The sequence below is a fragment of the Triturus cristatus genome, chromosome 5_1, assembly GCF_964204655.1.
Source record: "Triturus cristatus chromosome 5_1, aTriCri1.1, whole genome shotgun sequence".
Taxonomy (NCBI): domain Eukaryota; kingdom Metazoa; phylum Chordata; class Amphibia; order Caudata; family Salamandridae; genus Triturus; species Triturus cristatus.
Window position 1 is genome coordinate 314,400,490 of NC_140587.1, and position 22,942 is coordinate 314,423,431.

Sequence of the window (22,942 nt, forward strand, 5' to 3'; positions counted from 1 at the left end):
CCGCTTTTGGGGCATCACCCCTCATCAACCAGGATAGTTTGACTCCGGTGGCATGGTGAGGACTGGGCCCACATCTGGGCATACCCATACCACTGAGGGCGACAAATAAAAAAATAGAACAAATGATGGAAGAAATGCTGAACAATGTTAAACACTCACTCCCAGTACAGATCTGACCCTAAATCCATAGTATTTTTTTTTTTTTGTAAATAAGTATTTTTAGCCAGGTCAGCAGCCACATGGAGTCCTGTTTCTAATTTACTGCAGCAAATATAGTGAGTTCTTCTTTAGTTACACTAGAATTGCCGCACAGAGAATCCCTCCTGAAAATAAAAATGAAATATTTCAAAGTAGAAAGAATGTAGAGAACATGGCTCCTAACAACGGCACAGACAATAAGGAAGCAGCAATATTTTAGATTCTGATTAAGGCTTCTGCAGATAGACTTACTCATGTGACTACATGAAGAGGACCCTTTCCCTTAACCCACCTCTGCAGTCCAGCTACCCTGACACTCCTTCCCCCTTCACTCTCCAGTCTACCACCTTAGAAATCAGGGAACTAAAATCAGAGAAGGCTTTCCGAATGGTTGCAAACTCATTTGAAGTTCTTAAATGCTTCTCGTACAAAGAATTACAGTCATTGGCTTCCACTACAAATGGCTTTAAGTTAGTAGACAGGGTACAAGGATATCAGAAATGCAGTATTTCCTTACAAATAGACAGTGTTTTTATTGTATCAGCATAGCAAGCGTTTTGCAGGCTGTCCTCCACAGTCCGCTATAATCCACTACCAACACTGTACAGGAGTACCCAAATTCAGTTTTAATAAATAAAATTTGATTTAATAGATATCTGAAAAACTGTTACAATCATATCTACAAAAAGACACAAAAGAAGCCTTGGCTGACATGACATTCTCAGAACACAGCAGATAAACCAAAGAGTAGGTTTTCAACAGCCTTACATATACTCTAGGAGTGACAGGTGCTTTGCTTTAGTAGGACAAACACAACATTTCAACAAAGAGGGTGGCAGCTGAAAATTATAAACAAATACCAATTCATTTTCAGCATTTGTGGTAGAAATTAAATAAACAGTACAATTTAAATAAACAGTAAAAATACAGAGTGCCAGTGCAGTGGTAGTTCATGTATGCATAAACTGAAAGATCGCTTATATCCAATATGCTTTGTAGATGCATTTTGTACAAAGTTCATAATCCAGCACAAGAATATATTCTTTATCACTTTCTGTTGATCTTTTCCATTTCCCAATGAATCACCTGAAAAAGATGGGTAAAAACATTCAGAAAAATTGAATGAAGATAAATAGGTTATCTGTATGTCTAAAGCACATTGTAGATTTTAAATAAGTTAAAGCACACCCGCAAAATAAATAAAAAACACATATGCACACCCACACTTGGCATCCCTTCTGTGGTTTCCCCTGAATTTTTGCCTCTACCTCCTGCATTTTTGACTGTGTGATGGATTTAGTCTTTGCTGGCTTAAGTGCTTTGGGCACTTTGCCACTGCTGATCAGTGTCAAAGTGCAAGTGCTCCCGGTGTAAACTGTATTATGATTGGTGATCCCCGATTGGCATATTTGATTTACTGGTAAGTTCCTAGTAAAGTGCACTGAGAATGCCAGGGCCTGTAAATCCAATGCTATTAGTAGGCTTGCAGCACTGATTGTGCCACCCACTGGAGTAGCCGTGTAAATGTGTCTCCAACCTGCCACTGCAGTGTCTGCGCACACAGTTTCTACCTGCCATGTTGACCTTGCACATGCCCCCACTTGCCAGGCTCTAACCTTCCCTTTTCTTACATGCAAATCCCCCTAAGGTAGGCCCTGAGGTAACACCATGGGCAGGGTGCTGTGTATGTGAAAGTTAGGACATGCATTGGTGTGCTGTACATGTCCTGTTGGAAAAATACTGCCAATTTCGTTTTTCACTATTGAAAGCCTGCCTGTCCGATAGGATAACATGAGAGCTGCACTGTAACATCTCACAAGTGTAACTTGCCATTGGGACAAGATGGAGAAATGAAGTTGAGGCTCTCAGGTCAGAACTTAATAACCCATCTTTTAGTAAAGGTGGTTTCTAAATTGTGTGTTTGAAAATGCCACTTTTAGAAAGTGGGCATTCTCTTGTTTAACCATTCTGTGTGTCTATGCCTGTTTGTGTATTCACTGTCTGGTTTTGGAGTGACAGGAGTTAGGGATGTGCATTCATTCTAGACAGTCCCAAATGGGGGGTTGAGGTGTGCCCTGCCGTTCCTAGGTGACTCATAGTTGGGCTGAGTAGACCTTGGCTGCATTTAGAGTAGTGGGAGGAATTTCCTAGCATCTAAATAGGCTGTGTCTCCCTTGCACAATGCTGCCTCCACCTCCTGTAGGGAAGCTGGGCCAGAGAGGACAGTAACTGGTTTAGACTGGGCCCAGAAACCCTTGCCACAAAGAGAAAATAGGGTATAAGTATTGAACCGTAAACCCCAGAGAATTAGATCACTTCTGGACTCAAGAGGAACCTCTTCCAAGGAGAAGAGCTGGAGAGCCTTAAGAAGAAGTACTGAGCTTTGCTGTGTTGCTTTCCTGGGTTTGCATGCAGTTGCTGCTTCTGCTAAAGAGAGGACAAAGACTGGAACTTTGCTGTGAACCGGCTTGAAGAAGAATCTCCAAGGGCTTGTGTGTGCTTAGCTCCTGTTCTGAAGGCTCAGGGACACAGACTTTACCTGCACCCACTGACCAGCACCTTGACTACTCCGTGGGCTTATATATTCAAAAGGGTGCCAATTCCAGTTCCTGGGCCCTAAGAAGTGTGTGGTTGGTGCTGCAAAGCACAACTCAGATGCCGCCAGTGATGCTGCAACCTGCACAGAGGTCGGGGTACCGCTTGTGAAGTGCAAGATGCACCGCCACGCCTGCACCTCAGCTCTGATGCCTGCAGTTATTGGCCTTCCAGACAACAGCACTTGCACGGATGCCTTTAGCGCCAGTGCCAGCATCACGTTATCGCGGAGCCGATAATTGGGGAGCATGACTTTACAAACTCTTCAATGTCACATCGCCTCACCGGAACAGATGCCTCATCGCGGACGTCACCCAATTTCCCCTGTCCTGGTCCCGACGCCTCGCCTCCCCCATGGCAGAAAGGAACAACCTTCACCTCAGCACCGACGCCGTGCATCGTCTGTTGACTTAGTTTCCAAGGTACTGTTGTTTGACGGTCTGTGTGACTTCATGCCCGGCCGCGTATCTCGTGGTCGGTGCTGTGCTTTGTGCATGTCACGATGTCGTAAAAGCCCCAGGTGGAGCTATTTTGTTTCTGCAGTTCTATGTTGAAGTAACCATTTTAAAAGTGATAACTTGATTCATGTATATGTTGTTTTTTTGTCGTTTGGTCTTGTTTGGTTAAGATGAAGAAACTTTATTTTTCTAAACTGGTGTGGTGTCCATCTGTGGTGTTTTCACTGTTACTGTGTGTTTGGGTACAAAGACTTTACACATTGCCTTTGGGAAAAGCCAGTGTTTTTGTGCCAAGCTACCAAGGGGGTGAGCATGGGCTATCTGAAGTCTGTAATCCCCTTACCAGAAGCAAGGGTCACTACTTGGAGAAAGTTGCCTACACCTGCCAACTAGGTAGATATATCTATATGTATATAGATATATAGATAAATAGATAGATGCTAAACACAATATTTGTCTGTTGTAGAAATTACAAAAATCTCCTATTATAGAACAGGTTGGACAGATAAAAGGCCACAATCATACATCCCTGGTATAATGATCACTGACTTAAAGGTATGACCCTAAAATTAAAAGGTGCAGTGGAACACCAGTTCGATAACCAACAGCCAGATGTATGAAAGTGCTTTGCTTTCAAAAACCCTACCACTGCCAAAATAACAGGGTTTGTAACCGCAAAACTATTTTCAAATATACTATGCCCATTTTGCAACTGAGAAAAGACTTATAGAAAAAGAGGGTTTGCAACTCATTTCAAATCTCAGTTGGGGGGGGGGGGTCCCCACCTAAATGCAATTTACACTGAGAAGCATAAATGATTTCTCATCACAATTGGGGTGACAAACTATTGAAAAGTTACTGACACCCCAGAGAATATGGTAATTTATTTGCATAACGGAAGCTATCATTTCTGGACAGTTTCATCTATAAGAATTGTATTGCTGGAACTGGATCACTGCCTGTTCCCCGCCAATGTCTTCCTTAATATCAAACGTACTTTTTTTTTTTAAAGGAAAATAGGCTTCTTAAAAAAAAAAAGTTTCAAGTTTGGAAATGTGTACGCAGGGTTGTGGTCGCCAGTTCCATTAAGGCGACCATTCTTGTGTTCACAGTCAATCAAAGGGGTCACAAATAGCAACCTGCCTAATTAATATTCATTAGGCAGATCGTTCTCCGACCCTGCAACTGGATACAATGGAAAAACAGATATTAGTTCACAGGTTGCATCGCTAATTTACAGATGGGTTCCATAAGGTTAGCGTGTAATTTCCACACCGCTGTCTGTATGTACATTGGGCCACAAATTAGAAGTCGATACAACAACAGAAAATAGAAATAGCAAGTGGTACTTTCAGCACTATTCCAAAAGCTACAATTTATTATTGTTGCCTACTCAACTGCAAGATGGTTCCAATGGGAATCTTCAATTTTGTAGCTGCAGCATATTTAATCTGTAAACCACAAACTTGCAGACAGACACCAATCTGGTAAATATTTTGCAAAGGCTGACATTGCGTCATGATGTCACCCTGTAATTAGTACTTTGTGAAAGCAGTAAGGGCTTACCAGGCCACCAAGTCCTAGATCTAAATAAAGTTCCTGTATCAAAACAATCTCTATTCCTGTTAACTAATTTATTTCAAAGTTCTGTCCAGGCCATCGGTGACCCAAAGAGCATGACCTATTTGAATGCATCAAACAAAGGAATGAGAAGCACACTGCGCTCCTAAGCATTCAAAAACTATTCTTGGGATGGTCATCAATCAGAGGTAGCTTAAACACATAAATAGATACATCTTTGTAGGAAATTGAGTTATTAGATCAGAAGGGTGTCAGTCCCCCTCAAGTAATATTTCAGTTTCTTGGCGTTTAGTGCCACTCAATGATTTGTGTGAAAATACATAAATCACTTGTAATAATAGGATATCAAAATCATATATTTTTTTTTTAAGTCTCCTAATTTTGATTGGGCAGTTTTTCTTTCCCCAAATTCAATGCCTGTCGTACAATTTACTTACCTTCGGTAACGATGCATCTGGTAGAGACGGTTCTAGCCGCAGATTCCTTAACGTAGATTTATCCCCAGGCGTGAGACTGGACCCAAAAAACTTTCTTGCCCAGCATCTGTGCGCGCCGTGTGGAGGCACTTCGCGACTCCACCCGACGTCCTCGCTGGCGTGACGTCAGCGAGGTCACATAAGCCCCACCCTGGCACGCCGACATCAGTTTGCTTAAAACATACAGCGAAACAAAATAGAGAAAAACAAAAGGTGAGAAACATCACCAGACGGTACCAAGCACCAGAAGGCGATAACAGCAGGCCAGAGCTGGAAAAGAGCAGAGCCCCACTCGGAGGAACAACTTTGCAAGCCAAGGCGAAAACACCAGGTGGCAGTATAGCACCACTCCGCGGAACCACTTTGCAAGCCAAGACAAGAGCCATCCTGGAGGTGAGTGAGTGAGTGAGTGAGTGAGTGAGTGAGTGAGTGAGTGAGTGAGTGAGTGGTCACAACCACAAAGGGAAGGGCCACAAGCCCGGAACAGAGAAGCAACAGCAAGTCATCCCCAGACTACACAGCCAAGGATGGCCATACCACCTGAAAGGAGCAGGAAGTCAAAGGACTGAATATCCATCCGCAGACCACAGTGTCAAGGAGGGCCATAACCCCTGAATGGATCCGTCGGTCAAAGGACAGGTAACCCATCCGCAGACGACACTGTCAAGGAGGGCCACAACCCCTGAAATGAGTAGGAGGCCAAAAGACAGGCAAAAGAACCCCTAACAAAGAATACCTGTAGGGAATCAGAAACACTAACCACAGAGGGAAGAGAAAAAGTAGGCCCTCATGCTGGAGAGAAACCAGCTAGAGGGAAACCTGACTGGAAGAAAAAGAAGACAAGCCACCCAGAGGGAGGTGACTGCAGAAACCCACGCAGATGGTCCTCGCAGAACTGGGAGGAAGGGCGGGTCGTGAAGGAATCTGCAGCTAGAACCGTCTCTACCAGATACAGCGCTACCGAAGGTAAGTAACTTGTACATCTGATAGAGACTACTACCCGCAGATTCCTTAACGTAGAATAGATACCCTAGCCATACCCAGAAGGGAGGAGGACCTGCGAGAGAATCCCCCCTACACGGAGAGACACAGAGCCCCAGCAGGGGACATGTCACAGGGACCAGAAGGGAAAGGCCAGGATATCCTAAGCCCTACCAAGGGAGAACTGTCCCACACCCCGCAGGGGCAGACAGCGCCCGAAAAGCCTCAAGGAACACAAGGACCACCTCAACCCCTAGGGAGAAGAGGTAGAACCTGAGGCAGGGCCCCCCTTAAGAAACACAGACACAGTGACAGAAGAGAGCTGAACACACCCCAGCCTTAAGCAGCGGACAAGGCAGGGACGGCTCCACCGCCAAAAGTGCAGACGGAAGAAGAAAGGCACAAGAGAACACATCAAAGGCCACAATGGTGTAGCAAAACAAACAGGCCTGCACTGGCAGGGCAGCCAGCAGCAGACAACACCACTGTACAGTGCACCCAGGACCAACTAGACGTCAGCCAAATGCAGAGGCCAGGAGGGGCCAAGAAGGGCCAGGACACACCCCACAAGAGGGGCCTGCACACACTGACCCCCGAATGAAGAGGAACAGAAGCGCAAAACCGCGACAACGGAAGGCTGTAGACAGCAGGCCGGACCAGGGCCGCGACACAGCGATCCAGGAGACGGAAGGCCTGGGGCGCAACGCAAGCCACTCCAAAACAACAGGGAGGAAGATCACACTCGCGACATACCGTGACGCCACGGAGCGCAGAATTCCGAAGGACGACTACACCTCCCCGGCACATGATAAAGCTATATAATAGCTACCATTAACCCACATAGGGCATGTTACACCCAGAACATGAGAACCCTCTTAGGAAAAAGTCGCTACTTGGTGCAAGGCCCCAATACAACAACAGAAGAACACCTACCTAACACAGACCGACTCACAGGTCACGGAGGAGGAAGAGGAGGGCGAAGCCCCGCAAGAAACCTCGGAATGGACGAATCCGTAGGGGCGTGGAACAAAAGAGTGCCATCAAAAGGATGGTCCACCAACCGTTCCCTCACGTTCTCCGGGAACACACTATCTCGGAGCCAGGAATGGCGACGAAAAGCCAAGAAGTAGCCATGGTACGACCAAGCACCTTCGAAACGTCCAAAGCCGAGCAATTAAAAGATGCCAGCTCCCGGTCATCCAACACATGGTGCCTCAGATCAACACAGGCACCTTCCTGAGAAGCAGCAGACATAAGGGACTCCGCCGAGTTCCACAAGCAAGAAGTGGCCCTTGCCAAAACACAAAGAGTGTTAAGGGCCCGCAAGCGGGACTGGTGGAGGCGAAGATATTGCGCCCCCAGGAATCCAACCAGCGGGCCTCACGCGACGGAGGGGACAACACCGACGGCAGGGAGGGAAAAGCAGTCTGCAAAAGAGGGCCCCTGGTGGAGGGAAAGACCGACAGGGTCATGCGGTACAGGACGGTGGCGGTGCAGAAGCGGCTGGGGCACCGGGTCCCCTGTGGCGGGCCGCCTCCAAGCCCCCAAAAGAGACGTGTGAAGCGAAGCCTCAAAGGGAAGAAGCAGCTCCCTACCTCCAAAACCATGATGGAGGACTTACAGAAGATGATCTGTGGGGAAATGGGCAGCTGGATCGCCCATGCGCAAGATCCCCGCCGCCGTGGAAACAGCCCGAGCAAAAGCAGCACCGGCCTCCGTAGAGCCCCGAGTAGGCTTTATCTGCTGGCACAATCCGTGGAGTCGTGGGGCTCCCCCAAACACCACATACAGATGGGGTGAGGGTCCGTCGCCGACATCTGGCGCACGCAAGACGAGCACGTTTTAAAGCTTGAAGGCATTCGGCACACTGTACCCAAGGAAAAGAAGGCCTGAACAGGCCAGGACACATTTCGGGTCCGCGTTGCACACGGAAAAGAAGAAAACGAACGTCGGCGCCGAGGTGGGACTTATGTGACCTCGCTGACATCACACCCGCAGAGGACGTCGGGGTGAAGTCGCGAGGTGCCACCCCCGGGCGCACAGAGATGCTGGGCAAGAAAGTTTTCCGGGTCCAGTCTCACGCCTGGGGATAATTCTACGTCAAGGAATGTGCTGCTAGTAGTCTCTATCAGATTCATACTTTGTGTCTGTGATATTTTCTGGCGAAAATAGAAGAAGAGCGCAACATTGATCCCTACGCTGTGGCAGAGTTGAAAATGTTGTGCAAAGAGAAGGGGCTGGAGTAAGCAAAAGGCTCCAAGAAGTTGGAGTTCCAAATAGCCCTCAGAGACTGAGAGGAGATTCACCTGCTGCCGTTTACATCACAGGAGGAGGATGATGACATTGTAGAAGGTGAGGATTACGTGGGGAGGAAGGAGAAAATGTTGTGTAAATTGTCCCAGAGCTCAAGGAGAGAGGAAGGCCCACAGGAGTTGGGCCCCATGTTGGATAGTGAGCAGAAAACAGTATCTTCCCGCAACCTGACCCTGAGGAGTTGGAGCACGGGGGCTGAAAGGAAGCTGAAATTAAAGCTGCCCAAGTTGAAACTGGCTGTAGAAGTGAAAAATTGTCAGCTGAGGAGTAAAGGGCAAAGGTGGCCCCGCAGGAGGCAGTTGCCACCAGGGCCCTGGAGGTTAAAAGGGTGGCTTTGCAGAAGAAAAATGCTTTGCTGGCTCCTGAAGTGAGCCAGAAAGAACTGAACTTTAAGGCCTGGAGGGTCACAGAGTCCAGTGAGGATGATGGCACTCAGTACTTAAATATGAGCCAGAGGTTTCCAGAGCTCGGCACCAGTATTTAATTGTCACACTGGAGCTTGTGGCAGTCTGCCACAACGTAGAGCTGTCTGGCTAATTTAGAGATGATCACAACAAAAGTTTATTAATAATTCAATATACAATAAAAATGACTATTACCGGCCACCAAAGGCATTCTTATAGCTTTGGGGGCCTGAAGTAGTCCGAATTGTCACACTTGTAGGAGTATGATGGTTAGTGCTTGTGTTGTTACTATGATTGGAAGCATAGCTGGGGCAATGTGTGGTGCAAGCTGCAGTGGCCTTCTGACGAGAGCCCAAGCCATTATTTTTTTCCAAATTAAGCGCTGGTGTAAGTTATACAGAAGTTCTTAGAGGTGGTAAAAAGATCCACATTCCTAAGGCGCTTGCTCTCCCAACGCGCAGACCATGGTTCGTGCCTGGACCGAACTGGACTGCCATGGCCTCAGTCCTTGCCAGGTGCTGCCTTATTTTCCTTTAATTTTATTTCCTTTTCTTCTTTAATTTTATTTCCTTCTGAAATTGTCAGCATTTCTTAGTGTACAGACACTCTTGAGGCTCTAGTCAGTCTTTTACTCCCGCTTCCCGCCGCTGCTGCCCCCACAGCCCCTCCCACGTTTCCCCCGTACCCGACTCTGGCCTGTCACGCCCTCTCCCGACCCCTACTTAATGGAGGCCGTGGCGCGCTAAGTCGAGCTAAGCTCCTTGGTTGCCTGCTCTCCCAGCGCGCAGCTCCATAGCTCAGGCAGTGCTCTGCCCGTGCCTCTGCCCGACACAGACCGCAGTTTGCGCCCCGGACCAGACTGGACCGCCCTGGCCTCAGTCCTTGCCAGCTGCTGCCTTATTTTCCTTTATTTTTATTTCCTTTTCTTCTTTAATTTTATTTCCTGCTGAATGTCAGAATTTCTTAGTTTACAGACATTCTTGAGGCTCTAGTCAGTCTTCTACTGACTTACTCCCCCCTCTGCCGCCCCCGCAGCCTCTCCCGCATTTTTCCCCGTTCCCACCTCCCAGCTGTCCCGCCCTCCCCCAACCTCTACTAAATGGAGGCTGCGATGCGGCCGCACAAAAAGGCGCGCCATAGGCAAGCCCGTCTGCAACCAGACCGCAACCAGCTCCAGGAACCCTGGTCCTCCGACCTACCAACGCTACAGCTCAACGGCTCTCCACGCACTCAACGACGGCAAGAACAACAAATGCAAGCTCTCCTCACCGCTTGACACCCACAGTCTTTTCACCTGCCGAAATTGCCGTCACTCCAACACCGCCAAAACCCAGGACCCACCTCCGCCAACCACTAACACCCCCACGGCAGCCAAAACCCTGAAAAGCCTTCTCCTCAAACATCCGTTTCCTCCACTGATACGCCACGGAAATCTGGGAGCTCCTCGATAGCACCTCTCCTGACATCGCCTTCCTCACGAAACCTGGACAAGCGCCACCTCGGGACCTGACATTACGATCACTATCCCCAAAGGATAGAAAATCACCCGGAAGGACCGCCCAAACTGCTCGGGAGGCAGCATCGCCATCGTTCACAATGCCAACCTCCGCCTGAGCACGTACACCGACAGCCCTAATGGAACACCTCCACTTCAAGATACAGATCAACCAGACCACAACCCTACCTGGCGCAATTATCTACCGACCTCCTGGACCCCGTGCCCCTTTCTCCGACTCCATCACTGACATAATCACCCCAATGCCATCACCTCCACCGACTACATTCTGCTGGGTGACCTGAACTTCCACCTCGACAGCTGCCAAGACCCCCAACTCCACCTCCCTCCGGGAAAACCTCCACGTCATCGGTCTCAACCAGATCATAGCAGGACCAACTCACTCAGCAGGACACACCCTCGACCCTATCTTCACAGCAGCAAACTCCATCTCCTTCAGCCAAACCTCCGGACACCCATGGACGGACCACCGCTGCGCCCACTTCACCTACAGCATGAATTCCCCCTGCAGCCACCCAGCCCAGCTCCAATGCAGGAACTGGAACAAGAACTCCGATTAACACCTCACTGCCACCCTCAGTGGCTCCGCTCCCACCGCTTCAGACGACGCGCCCGTGCCCAACACAAACGGATCACCAACTGCGCCAATACCGTCGCCCCCTCAAGAAATCCTCCAAACTTCATGCCAAGGAGGCCAGCTGGTTCTCCACCGAACTCCAGGGTTACAGACAAACCTGCAGACGTCTTGAGAAACTATGGAGGAACTCCAAAACCCCAGCGAACCTCGACAACTATAAAACAGCCACTACCGCCCACCACAGACTCATCAGACACTCGAAGAAAAAAGCACTCCAGGAGAGAATCTCCGCCCATGCACACAACTATTCGGGATCATCAAAGAATTCGCCCAACCCAACAGCGAGTCCACCGACATCCCACCTTCCCAGGACCTCTGCGACAAACTCAGCGCCTTCTTCCACCACAAAATCAAGACCATCTATGAAAACTTCAACAACAACATCCTCTAGGAGGAACCCACATCCTCCGCTCCCTGCTCCACACAGCCGACACTGGACAGCTGGACCGCCCTCAGCATAGAAGACACCCTAAAGACCATGAGGACCATCCACTCGGGACCCCCACTGACCCCTGCCCCCACCACATCTACCACACACATCGTCCCGAGCTACAAACCATCATCAACCTATCATTCGAGGCCGCCTCATTCCCAGCAGACTGGAAATACACAGAGGTCCACCCTCTCCTAAAAAACCCTCAGCGGACCCGACCGACCTCAAAAACTTCAGACCGATCTCCCTACTTCCCTACCCGGCGAAAGTCATCGAAAAAGCTGTCAACAGCCAACGCGCCTCCTTCATCGATGAGAACAACATCCTCGACACCTCCCAATCAGCCTTCGGGAAGAACCACAGCACAGAGACCGCCCTCATCGACGTGACAGACAACATCCACTCTCTCCTTGACAGAGGAGAGACGGTGGCCCACATCCTTCTGGACGTCTCTGCGGCCTTTGACACAGTCTCACACTGCACCCTAGCCAGCAGACTCAACAATGCAGGAATACGGAACAAAGCCCTCGACTGGATCTGCTCACTCCTCTCCAGCAGAACGCAGCGGGTCAGACTCCCTCCCTTCATCTCAGAGCCCACATCAAGAACCTGCGGAGTCCCCCAAAGATCCTCCTTCAGCCCACCCTGTTCAAAGTCTACATGGCACCTCTCACTTCCATCGTCAGAACACACGGACTCAACATCGTATCCTACGCAAACACACAACTCATCCTCTCACTATCCAACAAACTCAACATCGCGAAACACAACTTTCAAGAAGAAATGGAAGCAGTCGCCAGGTGGATGAAGAACAGCTTTCTACAACTGAATACAGACAAAACCGAAGTACTCATCATAGGCTCACATCCTAATGCCTGGAACGACACCTGGTGGCCCCCCCACCCTCGGGATCCCACCACCACCCACAGACCACGCATGCAACCTGGGTATCATCCAGGACTCCAAACGGACCGCCAGATCGAGGTCACCTCTTCCCGCTTTCACACCCTCCGTCTCCTACTCAAAACCTTCAACTGGATCCTCCTCGAACACAGGAAAACCCTCACCCTAATTAGCAACAGACTAGACTATGGCAACACACTACGCCGAATCAACAACAACCTCACCCGCAAACTCCAGAACATCCAAAACGCCGCCGCCAGACTAGTCCTTGACCTACCGTGCCACTGCTACATCACCCAACACCTGCGGGCACTACACTGACTCCCAGTCGAGAAGAAAATCCCCTTCAAGCTTATCACCCACGCCCACAAGACCCTCCACAACACCAGTCTGCCTACATGAACCGCTGCCTATCTTTCCATGCACCCAAAAGATCTCTCCGCTCAGCCCAGCTCTCTCTCACCACGATACCACACATCAAGAAGGCCAGAAAAGGAGGTCGCTCCCTCTCCTTCCTCGCGGCCAAAGCATGGAAAACCCTTCCTCTCCACCTCTGCCAGACTCCAACTCTCTCCAAGTTCCTGAAGGACCTCAAGACCTGGCTCTTCGATGAATCACCATGAGCATCGGGCACCGCAAAGGCCTGGATCCGAGCCCGGCCCCCCACACCAATCGCGGTGAGACCCCACCGGGTGAGTAGCTGCGCTTCATAACCCCTGATTGATTGACATTCTCAAAGACCTGGTGCCTAGCTATGTGGTGGGGGTTGACATCGATAAGTGGTTTGAGGCCTTTGAGGTGTCCTCAGAAAGGCGCAGAGTTCCCGATGAGAATTGGGTGTGTCTTGTCTGTGGAACATATTCCCAATTTGCCTACTGGCCCTGAAAAAGGGGGACCGGATGAGTATGCCCTGATGAAAGAAGTCCTGGTTGTGAAAAATGTTCATACTCTAGAAAAGTACAGGATAAAATGTACAGAGTCAGAAGCTGCCTTACAAGTCTTGGGTGGATTTCATGGGGTACTCCAGTAAGGCACTGGATGCTTAAGTGAAGGGAAGTAATGCAAGTCATTCTCATGCACAGGCCAAGATTGTTTTGAAAGAGCACATATTCCAAGAGCTGCGCCAACAAGTACAAGATTCCAAGCTCACTGTATTCAGAGAGCTTGCCAAGGAAGCAGACCTCTGATTCAGCACCAGGGTTCACAAGAAGGTAACTGGTGGAGATATCCAGAAGCGTGAACAGGGTCCCCACCAGGAGGACAATGGGTGAGAGAAGGAAAAACCTAGAGTCCTCAAAAGGCACCTAAAAGAGTTTCCTAGAAAAGCATTCCCAGTCCAGTGCTCAATAAAAGTGCAGGAAGTAGCCCCCATTGGTTTGCCTATGGCTGGAATGGCGGAGATTGCCCCGGTTAGTGTTGTGGGGGGGAGTGCAGATGTTTCCCTAGTGTTAAGAAGATGGTTCCAAAGGCTCACATGCCTGACATACCAAGAAGTATAGGCAGTGGGTGACCAACAATGGGCAGAAGGTGGAGGCTCTGAGAGAGACAGTCAGGTCACTGATGGGGATTAACCCGCACGGGTTTCCCCAAGGAGGTTGTGTTTGACAGGGCATCAACTTCATGTCTACCTACATGAAGTCCATGAGGGAGAAGTGTGGGGTGGATTATGTTACTTACCTTGTAAACAGCTGTTCCTGGCATGTAGTGCAGTAGATTCACATGGTTTGCATAAGCCCGCCATCTAGTGCTGGGCTCGGATGATTAGAAGTTGTTTATGTCCGAAGACGTTTTTTGAAGTCACGAGCTGTGCCACTTCTCCTGTTGGTGATACTGTGCATGGGCATTGACTCCATTGTTAGATTGTTTTGCAGCAGGCGGGTGAGAATGGAGTTAGAGTAAGTATTAGTAATGTGATGTCCATGCTAGTAATGTGAATGAATGGAAAAATAAAGCAGTAAACTGTGACTTATACAGGCCTCCGGGGAAAGGGTGGGCGCACGTGAACCTACAGCACTACATGCCAAGAACAGATGCTTACAGGGTAAGTGACATATTCAGTTTGAGGCAGGTGTGGCCATAGATACACATGCTTTGCCTAGACTGTAAAGCAGTCCCTCTCACTAAGTGGTGGCTAGCCTGTGGGGGATGCAGCTGTTTTAAAGAGAGTACGAAGTACTCCTTGTCCAACATTGGATTGTTGACATGCTGAAACATCCACACAGTAATGTTTTCTGAAGGTGTGTGGTGTGAACCATGTTGCTGCTTTGTAAATGTCAGCAATAGGAATGTTCCCTAAAAATGCCACAGAGGCTCCTATTTAACAAGTTGAGTGAGCCCTATGGAGAACAGGTAAAAGCCTTTTTAGCTTTAGCATCACAAGTTTGAATGCATTTGACTATCCACCTAGAAATTACATTTTTTGAAATAGGTTCCCAGTGTGAGGAGGTGAGCAAGCAACAAATAATTGCTTAGTTTTTCTGAGTACTTTGGTTCTGTCTATATAATACACTAAAGCTCTTTTAAAGTCAAGAGTATGAAGAGCTCTTTCTGCAATAGAATCAGGTTGCTGAAAGAATACAGGTAATTCTATTGATTGATTAATGTGGAAAGGAGAGACTACTTTGGGAAAAAAACTCTGGGCTTGTTCCTAGCACCACTTTCTCTTGGTGGAGATGGTAGAATAGTTCTTCTAAGGTTAGTGCCTGGAGCTCACCGACACGTCTGAGTGAAGGGATAGCTATTAGAAAAGCTACTTTCTAAGATAAGTATTGGGGTTGGCAGGAATGTAGTGGTTCAAAACGGAGGCCCCATGAGCCTTGTTAGTACAATGTTGAGATTCCATGCTGGCGGAAGTGTAGGGGGAATTACTCTGAAGTCCCTCCATGAACGCTTTAATGACTAGTATTTTGAATAAAGCTACATGTTGTCTGTTTTGTAGATAGACTGCAATGCAGTAAGGTGTAGGTGTACTGACGTGTAGGCTAAACCTGAGGTTAGAAGATGCACATCTAAAGTTTACTTTTTGATGCTGTCAGTATAAAACACATTTTTTCTATTTAACAGTGTAGCATTTTCTAGTTGTAGGCCCACATTCTATCACTTAAGAAACCATACGACAAGGCTAATTTATTTGGGATTGGGATGTCTGATTTCGAGATGGTTCTGTGTGAAAAGGTGCAGGTTGAGGGGAAGTTTCTTGTGGGGAACTTGTTAGAGTTCCAGTAGTGTGGTGAACCATGGTTGACAAGCCCAAGTTGGAGTTAAGAGAATTAGGGTGAGGGTAGTCTGCCTGAGCTTTCTGACTGCAAACAGAAGTTGTGGGGTAGGTGGAAACGCGTAGGCAAATATCCCTGACTAGTTCATCCATGGAGAATTGCCCCTGGATAGTGGGTGTGGGAACCTGGATGTGAAGTTTAGACATTTTGCGTTTTCTGGAGTTGCGAACAAGTCTATTTGTGGAAATCCCCACTTGTGAAAGTATGGTAGGTGGACTCTGGGGTGGAGTTCCCATTCGTGGACTTGTTGCTGCGTCCTGCTGAGGAGGTCTGCAAATTAATTGTTTATCCATGGTATATGCTCTGCCATGAGATGAATGTTGTGATGTACTACTGAGTGCCATATGGTCTGGGCTAGGTGCAATAATTGCAGAGAGTGAGCCCCCCACCCCTGTTTTTGTAGATAGTACATGATTGTCATTGTCTGGATTAGGACAGCCTTGTTTTTCAAGTGAGGCAGGAATGCTTTCAATGACAGGGGAACAGCTTGAAGCTTTAGGTAATTTATATGGAGACCCTGGTATTTGAAGTCCCATACGCCCTGAATTGTAAGATTTTGAAGGTGAGCTCCACCATCTTTTCAGTGAAACATCCGCAGAGAGAATGGCTTGGGAAACTGGGTCTAGAAATGGCCGTTCCTCAGACAGGATTTGGGAGTTCCACCACTGCAGAGAGTGATGTGTGTGGCTGTCTACCAACATTGGACCGTGAAGCTGACCCTGTGACAGTGTCCAATGGCTTGAGAGACATTCTTGCAGCGGTCTCATATGTAAACGGGCATAGGGACTATTACAATGCAGGATGTCATCATGCCTAAAAGGCACATTACTGTCCTGACTGTGACTTGAAGGCCAGTTTGAGACTGTTGGACTAGGGTCAGAATGTTTAGTTTTCTAGCTGTATGTGGGTATGCTAATCCCAAGTGTAAATTGAGTGTGGCTCCTAAATACGGTTGTATTTGGGATGGTTGTAGGTGGGATTTGTGAAGGTTGATAGTGAACCCTAGTTGATGTAGTAGGCCGTGTGTTTCCTGTGTATATTGGCTCCAAATCTGAGAGCTGTGTGCCTTTATAAGCCAATCGTCTAAATAAGGAAATACATGAATGTTTTATCTGTGCAGATGTACACCACTACTGCTAGGCATTTTGTGAATACCTGTGGTGCCGTGGTGACTCCGAAGAGAAGAACTTTGAATTGTTAGTGCTTTCCTTGGATGACAAAGCACAGGTGAATCCCATGGGAAGGATGGATGGGTATATGAAAGTAGGCAACTTTTAAGTCTAATGCAGCCATGAAGTCGCCCTTTTGCAGAAATAGTTTATCTTCCTGAAGTGTGACCAAGTGGAAATGTTCCAAAAGGATGTAGCGATTTAGGGGACAGAAGTCGAGAATTGGTCAGTGATGCATCCTATTTGGGAATGGGAAAGTATAGTGAATATACTCCTATTCCTTGATGTTGAAGTTGAACTGGCTCTTTGAGTAAGAGCTGAAATCTCTTGTTTGAGGAGGGCTTGGTGGCGTATGGCTAGTTTGTGCTTGCGTGGTGGTGTATTTGGAGGAGAGGTAATGTGCTCCCAACAGTAATCATGTTGAATAATGTCCAAAAACCATTGATCTGTTGTGATGGATTTCCATGCAGTGTAAAAGTTTTGAAGACATCCCTCAATAAGTGTTAGATGTTGGAGGGGAAAGTTGAGGAAGTCACCGTTTAGTGTTTGTATTTGCGGTTTGGGTAGAATTTCTGCGACCGTGACCAGTGTAATTGTTGCCTCTGTATGATCTTCTGTAGAAGCTTTTAGAGGTGGAGGACTGTCCTTGGTTTTTGTAGGAGGACCCTGTAGTTTCCTGGAGGAGTTCATGAGATTTGACTCCTTCTCTGGGGGAGGTGCATCCCCAGGTGTTTGCGAGTTGGTCCTTTTCATTGCATTGGCTACTACCAAGGAGTCAGAATTTACCTGTCCTTTAATATATATACATAGGGTCAGATGGTGCTGCTTTATATTTTTTGTCAACCCGTGATGTGATTAGTTGTGATTTTACGGGGTCTATAAAAATTTTATCTGCATGACGTAGCACTCCTTTGAGCACTGGCAAATATTGAGATCCTCATTGAGGGTCTCAAAGAGGAAGTCATCCTCTATAGGGCCCTTATGTAGGGGTACCTGGTGGTAGGCTGCAGCTTTGGCTATTAAGTCCTAATATGGTGAAGCATCAGTTGGAGGGGATCGGTGATCTGGATCTGTATTCCCTGGTGGTTCTATATTAAAGGCGTTCCATGGCTCCCCAGGATGTCTGCCTAATCATCTAATCATCATCTGTCATCTAATCTGTCATCCAATCATCATCTGTCATCTAATTTTGGTGAATGTGGTGAGAAATCATCTGCTTCAGATTGGTGTGGTTTAGCAGGTAGTGGAGTGGAGTGGAGGGTGGGGCTGCTGTTTGTGGAATTGGAGAGTTAGGAAGAGGAATAGGTGAAGGGCTAGTGGCAATGTCCTTTTTCTTCATTTTGAGAGGTGGAGCTAGAGCACACAGCCTCTTTAAATGACAAATGTCTCCTCAGGGCTGAGGCGTTGCCGGTTGGAGACTAATTTTCTTAGTCCCTGGCTGAATTTGTAAAGTTTTTTGACTGATCGAGCCGCTCTTGCATATTTTCGAGAATTGGCTCCGGTGGTGTTTTCGGACCGAAGGTATAGCATTTCGATGGCAGTGGATGCTTAGTTTTCGGTGACTTTGTAGTGCCTAACCACTGTGCCTTTTATCTTTCGGTACGGAACCCAATATATGATGCGTTGGTGCCAAATCGGATCTGGTGGAGGCCCCTGCTGTTGGCTGTTGTTTCGGCACTGAGCCCAAGGGCGGTGTGCCTGAACCGATACTTTGGTGCGCGCCATGGCTTTTCTGTAGTGGCGGCCTTTGAGCAGGTTTATTGGTCAAGCCGATTTTTTGGCCTTTGTATCAGGGGCAGGTGTACTCACGGTCCGACTCCTTTCGGAAGACTCCAGGATGACTGGATCTTGCTCTGCCTCCTACTAAATAGGTTTTGTGGACCAGAAGGAATCCTCCTGGGCTACCAAGGCTTCGTGGAACGATCTGCAGGGCTCACTGGTATCTTCCCTGTGGTCGGACAACAAACAAATTACAGATCGAGTGCAGGTTGGTGTGAGGGTATTTGGAATGGCAATTCGGGCAGAAGCAGAACGGAGTGCATTCCATCCCCAGCTCATTTTTCAGTTAGATCTGTTAATTTGGAAAGGGCCCGGCTCGGCGTTGCCCTTAGGCCGTCAAGGTGAGCCAAAGAACACGATGCATGAAACTGTTCTTTTTCTTGAAACGCAAGATTTGACTACGCAATCGAGACAATACAGTCAAGAAAGGGATCTACTTGTGAACTGAAGGGAGTCTGAAAGGATCTCAAACCGGAGCACGAGAGAGTACATCCGAACCAGTCGGTGAAAATAAACAATCTAACAATGTGAAGTATCACCAAAAGGAGGCATCACACAGCCTCGTCACTCCAAAAATGTCTTCAAACGTAAACAACTTGTAATCATCCGAGCCCAACACTAGATGGCGGACTTATGCAAAGCATGTGTATGTACAGCCACACATGCATTGAACATTCTATTAGTTCACCAACACCATGCCACTTTCTGACCAATGACCTACCAGAACCCATGAGGCAATCGTCTTGCCGTGCACTGTCTTTATGTACCAGGAAGTGCCTCAAAAGGGAATGGGGCTTAGTTACTTTGAAATTCTGTTTGGACACCCTGTATGTGGGCATCTCAATCTTGTAAAGGAGGGGTGGGAGGAAGCTCCCAAGAAACCCTCTAAGAATTAGTGAGCTACATGTTTCCCCTCCAGTCTCAGATGAAAGAGTAAGGAAAGAGGCCACTTAAAACATGGAAGCCAGCCACGAAGTGATGAAACACTAGTAAAACCAGAAGGCCTCTCTGGTGGAGTATTAATGTGGCCAGAATTGTGGGCCTCAAATGACCAGTGTACAAGGCTCTATTAGGTCAAGGAGTGGAAAGGGGGGGGGGGGGTCATCTAATTGGTGGACCTCAAAACATCAGGGAACCCCTTAAGGGTCCAACATGTGAATAGACGCATAGAAGAACACAAAACTGTGAGGTGATCTATCTCCCTACAGGGAGCAGACTTTACATTGGAATATAGCCCTGGCATGGACTACGCCAATGCTGATGGTCTTACCAGGTTTTTCAGCCTTCGTGATGAGAACTTTCATGAGGGTGGTTAGTTCTTCCTGGTGGTGGCTTGGGGGTGGAGGGGGGAGGTGGGGGTACATGTTGCAAATGGCCATCTTTTGCATGGTATTCCCTCAGAGGTTTGCCTTCGAGATCCTATTTTTTACTGAACCTGTTCTTGTAGGCATTAGGACTCTGCACACTTGTGCTCTCTCTTCCAAGCATGGTTAAATTGGTATACACCAAATTGGCACATTTAATTTTCTTACAAGTCCCTAGTAAATGGTACTACTTATACCTATGGCCTGTAAATTACATGCTACAAGTGGGCTGGAGAACATATTGTACCACCTGCTAAAATAGCACTGTAAAACAGGTCTCCGGCCTGCCACTGCAGGCTGTAGTGCTTTTGAACTGCTATTTCGACCTGGCAAAATAATCCTTTTTTCCAGCCTACAATTTCCTTTAAATACTTGTAAATCACCTCTAATGTAGGCCCAAAAGGCTTATAGGGTAGGGTACATTTTATTTAAAAAGTAGGACCTTTGTCCTTAAGCTTTTTATGTCCTGGCAGTGAAAAACTCCAAACGTCATTTTTCACTGTAGCAAGGCTAGCTCTCTTGTAGACTAACACTGTTAACTTGTTACACTTAAGTGATAGCTTCAGTTTGGGAGCCTAAAGAGAAATATTTTTTAAAGTTGTTTGAATTGTCATTTTAAATCCTCTTTAGTGGTAATGTCCGATTTTAAATTATTATTCTGAAAATGCACTTTTAGAAAGTTGAAAAAATAACAATTGGTGGCCGGAATGCTGAACAATGTCAAACACTCACCCTCAGTACAGAGATCCGGGCCTAAATCCATCTTTTTTTTGTTCACCACACCACTCCAGTTTGGACCTAGCCTAATGCAAGTCAGTCCAGACTTAACTGCCAGGCCAGGTCCTCCCTGGCCCGTAAACAATCATCCTAGGACCCGTTTTGGAGTATGTTGGCATCTGCTGGAGTGAGTCCTAACCCTCAAGATGTGTTTGTCCAGGATTTGGACCCTATGCTGGTATTAGAGTGAACTCCTCCAATCCAAAAACTGCAAGGGATGGACTCCAGGTGGAAAAAAACGAGTTTTTGGGCTCTTCAAGTAGAAAAGAACTATCTCCGGTCTCTTCATGAACAGACAAGGAGATGATGGACGGAGCGCTGAAACTTTTTAGACACTCACCCCAGTCACAGATCTGGGTTGAATCCATCATCGTTCTTTAGCTCACTTTGCCACCCCAGTTCAGAGAAAACTTCACCAGGGCCTATGCAGGACCTGCATCTGACTGCCAACGTGACCTACCTGGATACAGTCCCTCGAACCACCCGGGGATCTTTGCAGCGGCAATCACTCCATCTTTCCCGCCAACCCAAAGTTCCTATTGTCGACCAGCTCTTTACGCTGCCGCCGATGACCACACTACCAACGCGATGTTCCAACCGAAGCATGAAACTTCAACAAACCACCATCGACCGGCCCCTCCTTGATCCAGCTAGCATCCTAACTACTGCTGCCAACCTCATCGACGAGTGCTTCTTGTGTGAAAACTGGACAAAGCTACAAGGTAAACATTCCACCAGAATGAACATAGTCCCTGCATTCGACCCGTGCTCCAATGGAGTCGCCCTGAATTTTTCACTTTGTCCCGGTCTAGCGTAACCAGATAACTGCAATTGCCACTTCATGCTATTTTATTTAAAATATAAACACTCCAGTTGTACTTACTGGATTTTTTGTCATTTTGGTGTCTTTTTATTTAATAAAATGCACTTTATTTTCATAAATTGGTTTGGAATTTTTCTTGTGTTGTGTTTTCACATTACTGATGTTTCAAGGCTGCATACTTTACACATTGCCTCTAAATTAAGCACGACGGCTTTGTGCCAAGCTACCAGAGGGTTAAGAACAGGTTCATTTAGTATCTATTGTGTTTCACCCTGACAAGAATTGTGTTTAATATGCGAGTAGGGTATTCACCCCTCTCAACTAATAACCCAATTCCTTACACTCATCTTTTGGCAAGTTCTCTCGGGCCTGCATGACTCGATAGCAGTTTGGCAATCCTTGTGACAAGTTTTCCCACTCTACTTCGAAATACAGGAATCATGTACTAGTGCTAAATCACTAAAATTCCAAATAAAGCTTTCAGGTTTAGCAAGGTTGGTAAGTTCAGCTTGCTCTTGGAGAGGTAAGGGGCAGAATGACTAGTTAACGCACAACATGTATCACACAATAAATATATCAATGAAGTATTATTAATTTTAAAATGATGTAAGAATTGTACAATTACATATGTAGCTGGCCTCAAATTAGCCAAGTGTGATGCTTTCTCGGGGCCCCCACGGTCTGAGTGTATATCATACTTGTGCAAGTGTCCATAGCTTCCTATGGGTGTTTGGCATCTTTCACAAATTTGCAATATGTGTGACAGGGCCATTAGTTCACGTATAGGTGGGGGACCATAGTACACGTGGCTCTGTTGAAAAGCTGTGCGCATGGGACTGGATGTTGTCGGAGCACCCTTCCGTGGTGCAAGCTATTTGGGTGGTCGTGTAGCGGGAAGGCAAGTACCAGCGGGTTGCAGTCACAAAGTTATGCATCACAGAAGTGGCCTTCGGGCATGTCATAATGGAGATAGGTTTTTAGCCCTTTTTATTATTGGTTTAGGGTGTTAGCTCTGAGCTTGTGACTGGGGCTGATAAAGGTGGTAGGCCACTAAGTGGGGTGCTGCTCCCAAGGATACATGTTGGTATTTCACCAGCAAGTTTGCTTCTTCAAGCGATGGCTCAAATCGACCAGCTTTCGGTCAGGCTGGCATCGGGGCATTGCTTTCTGTCTTGGTGTGACATAGCAGTGCCAAGTGCTTTACTGTAGTGCTAGCACAATAGACTTCATGCTCTGGTTGATCGTGCCATGCAGGCACTA

General features: G+C 47.4%; 1 protein-coding gene across 2 annotated transcripts in view; it reads right to left on the bottom strand.

Moving 5' to 3' along the window:
• Positions 1–803: 803 nt before the first annotated feature.
• The window catches only part of MTBP (MDM2 binding protein), a 236,302-nt gene continuing 214,163 nt past the window's right edge, over positions 804–22,942 (bottom strand). For both annotated transcript variants that reach the window (XM_085605039.1, XM_085605040.1), the window contains one exon: positions 804–1,284. In XM_085605039.1, the coding sequence (XP_085461165.1) occupies positions 1,246–1,284 (39 nt within the window). In that variant the 3' untranslated portion in view covers positions 804–1,245. The remainder of the gene's footprint in view (positions 1,285–22,942) is intronic.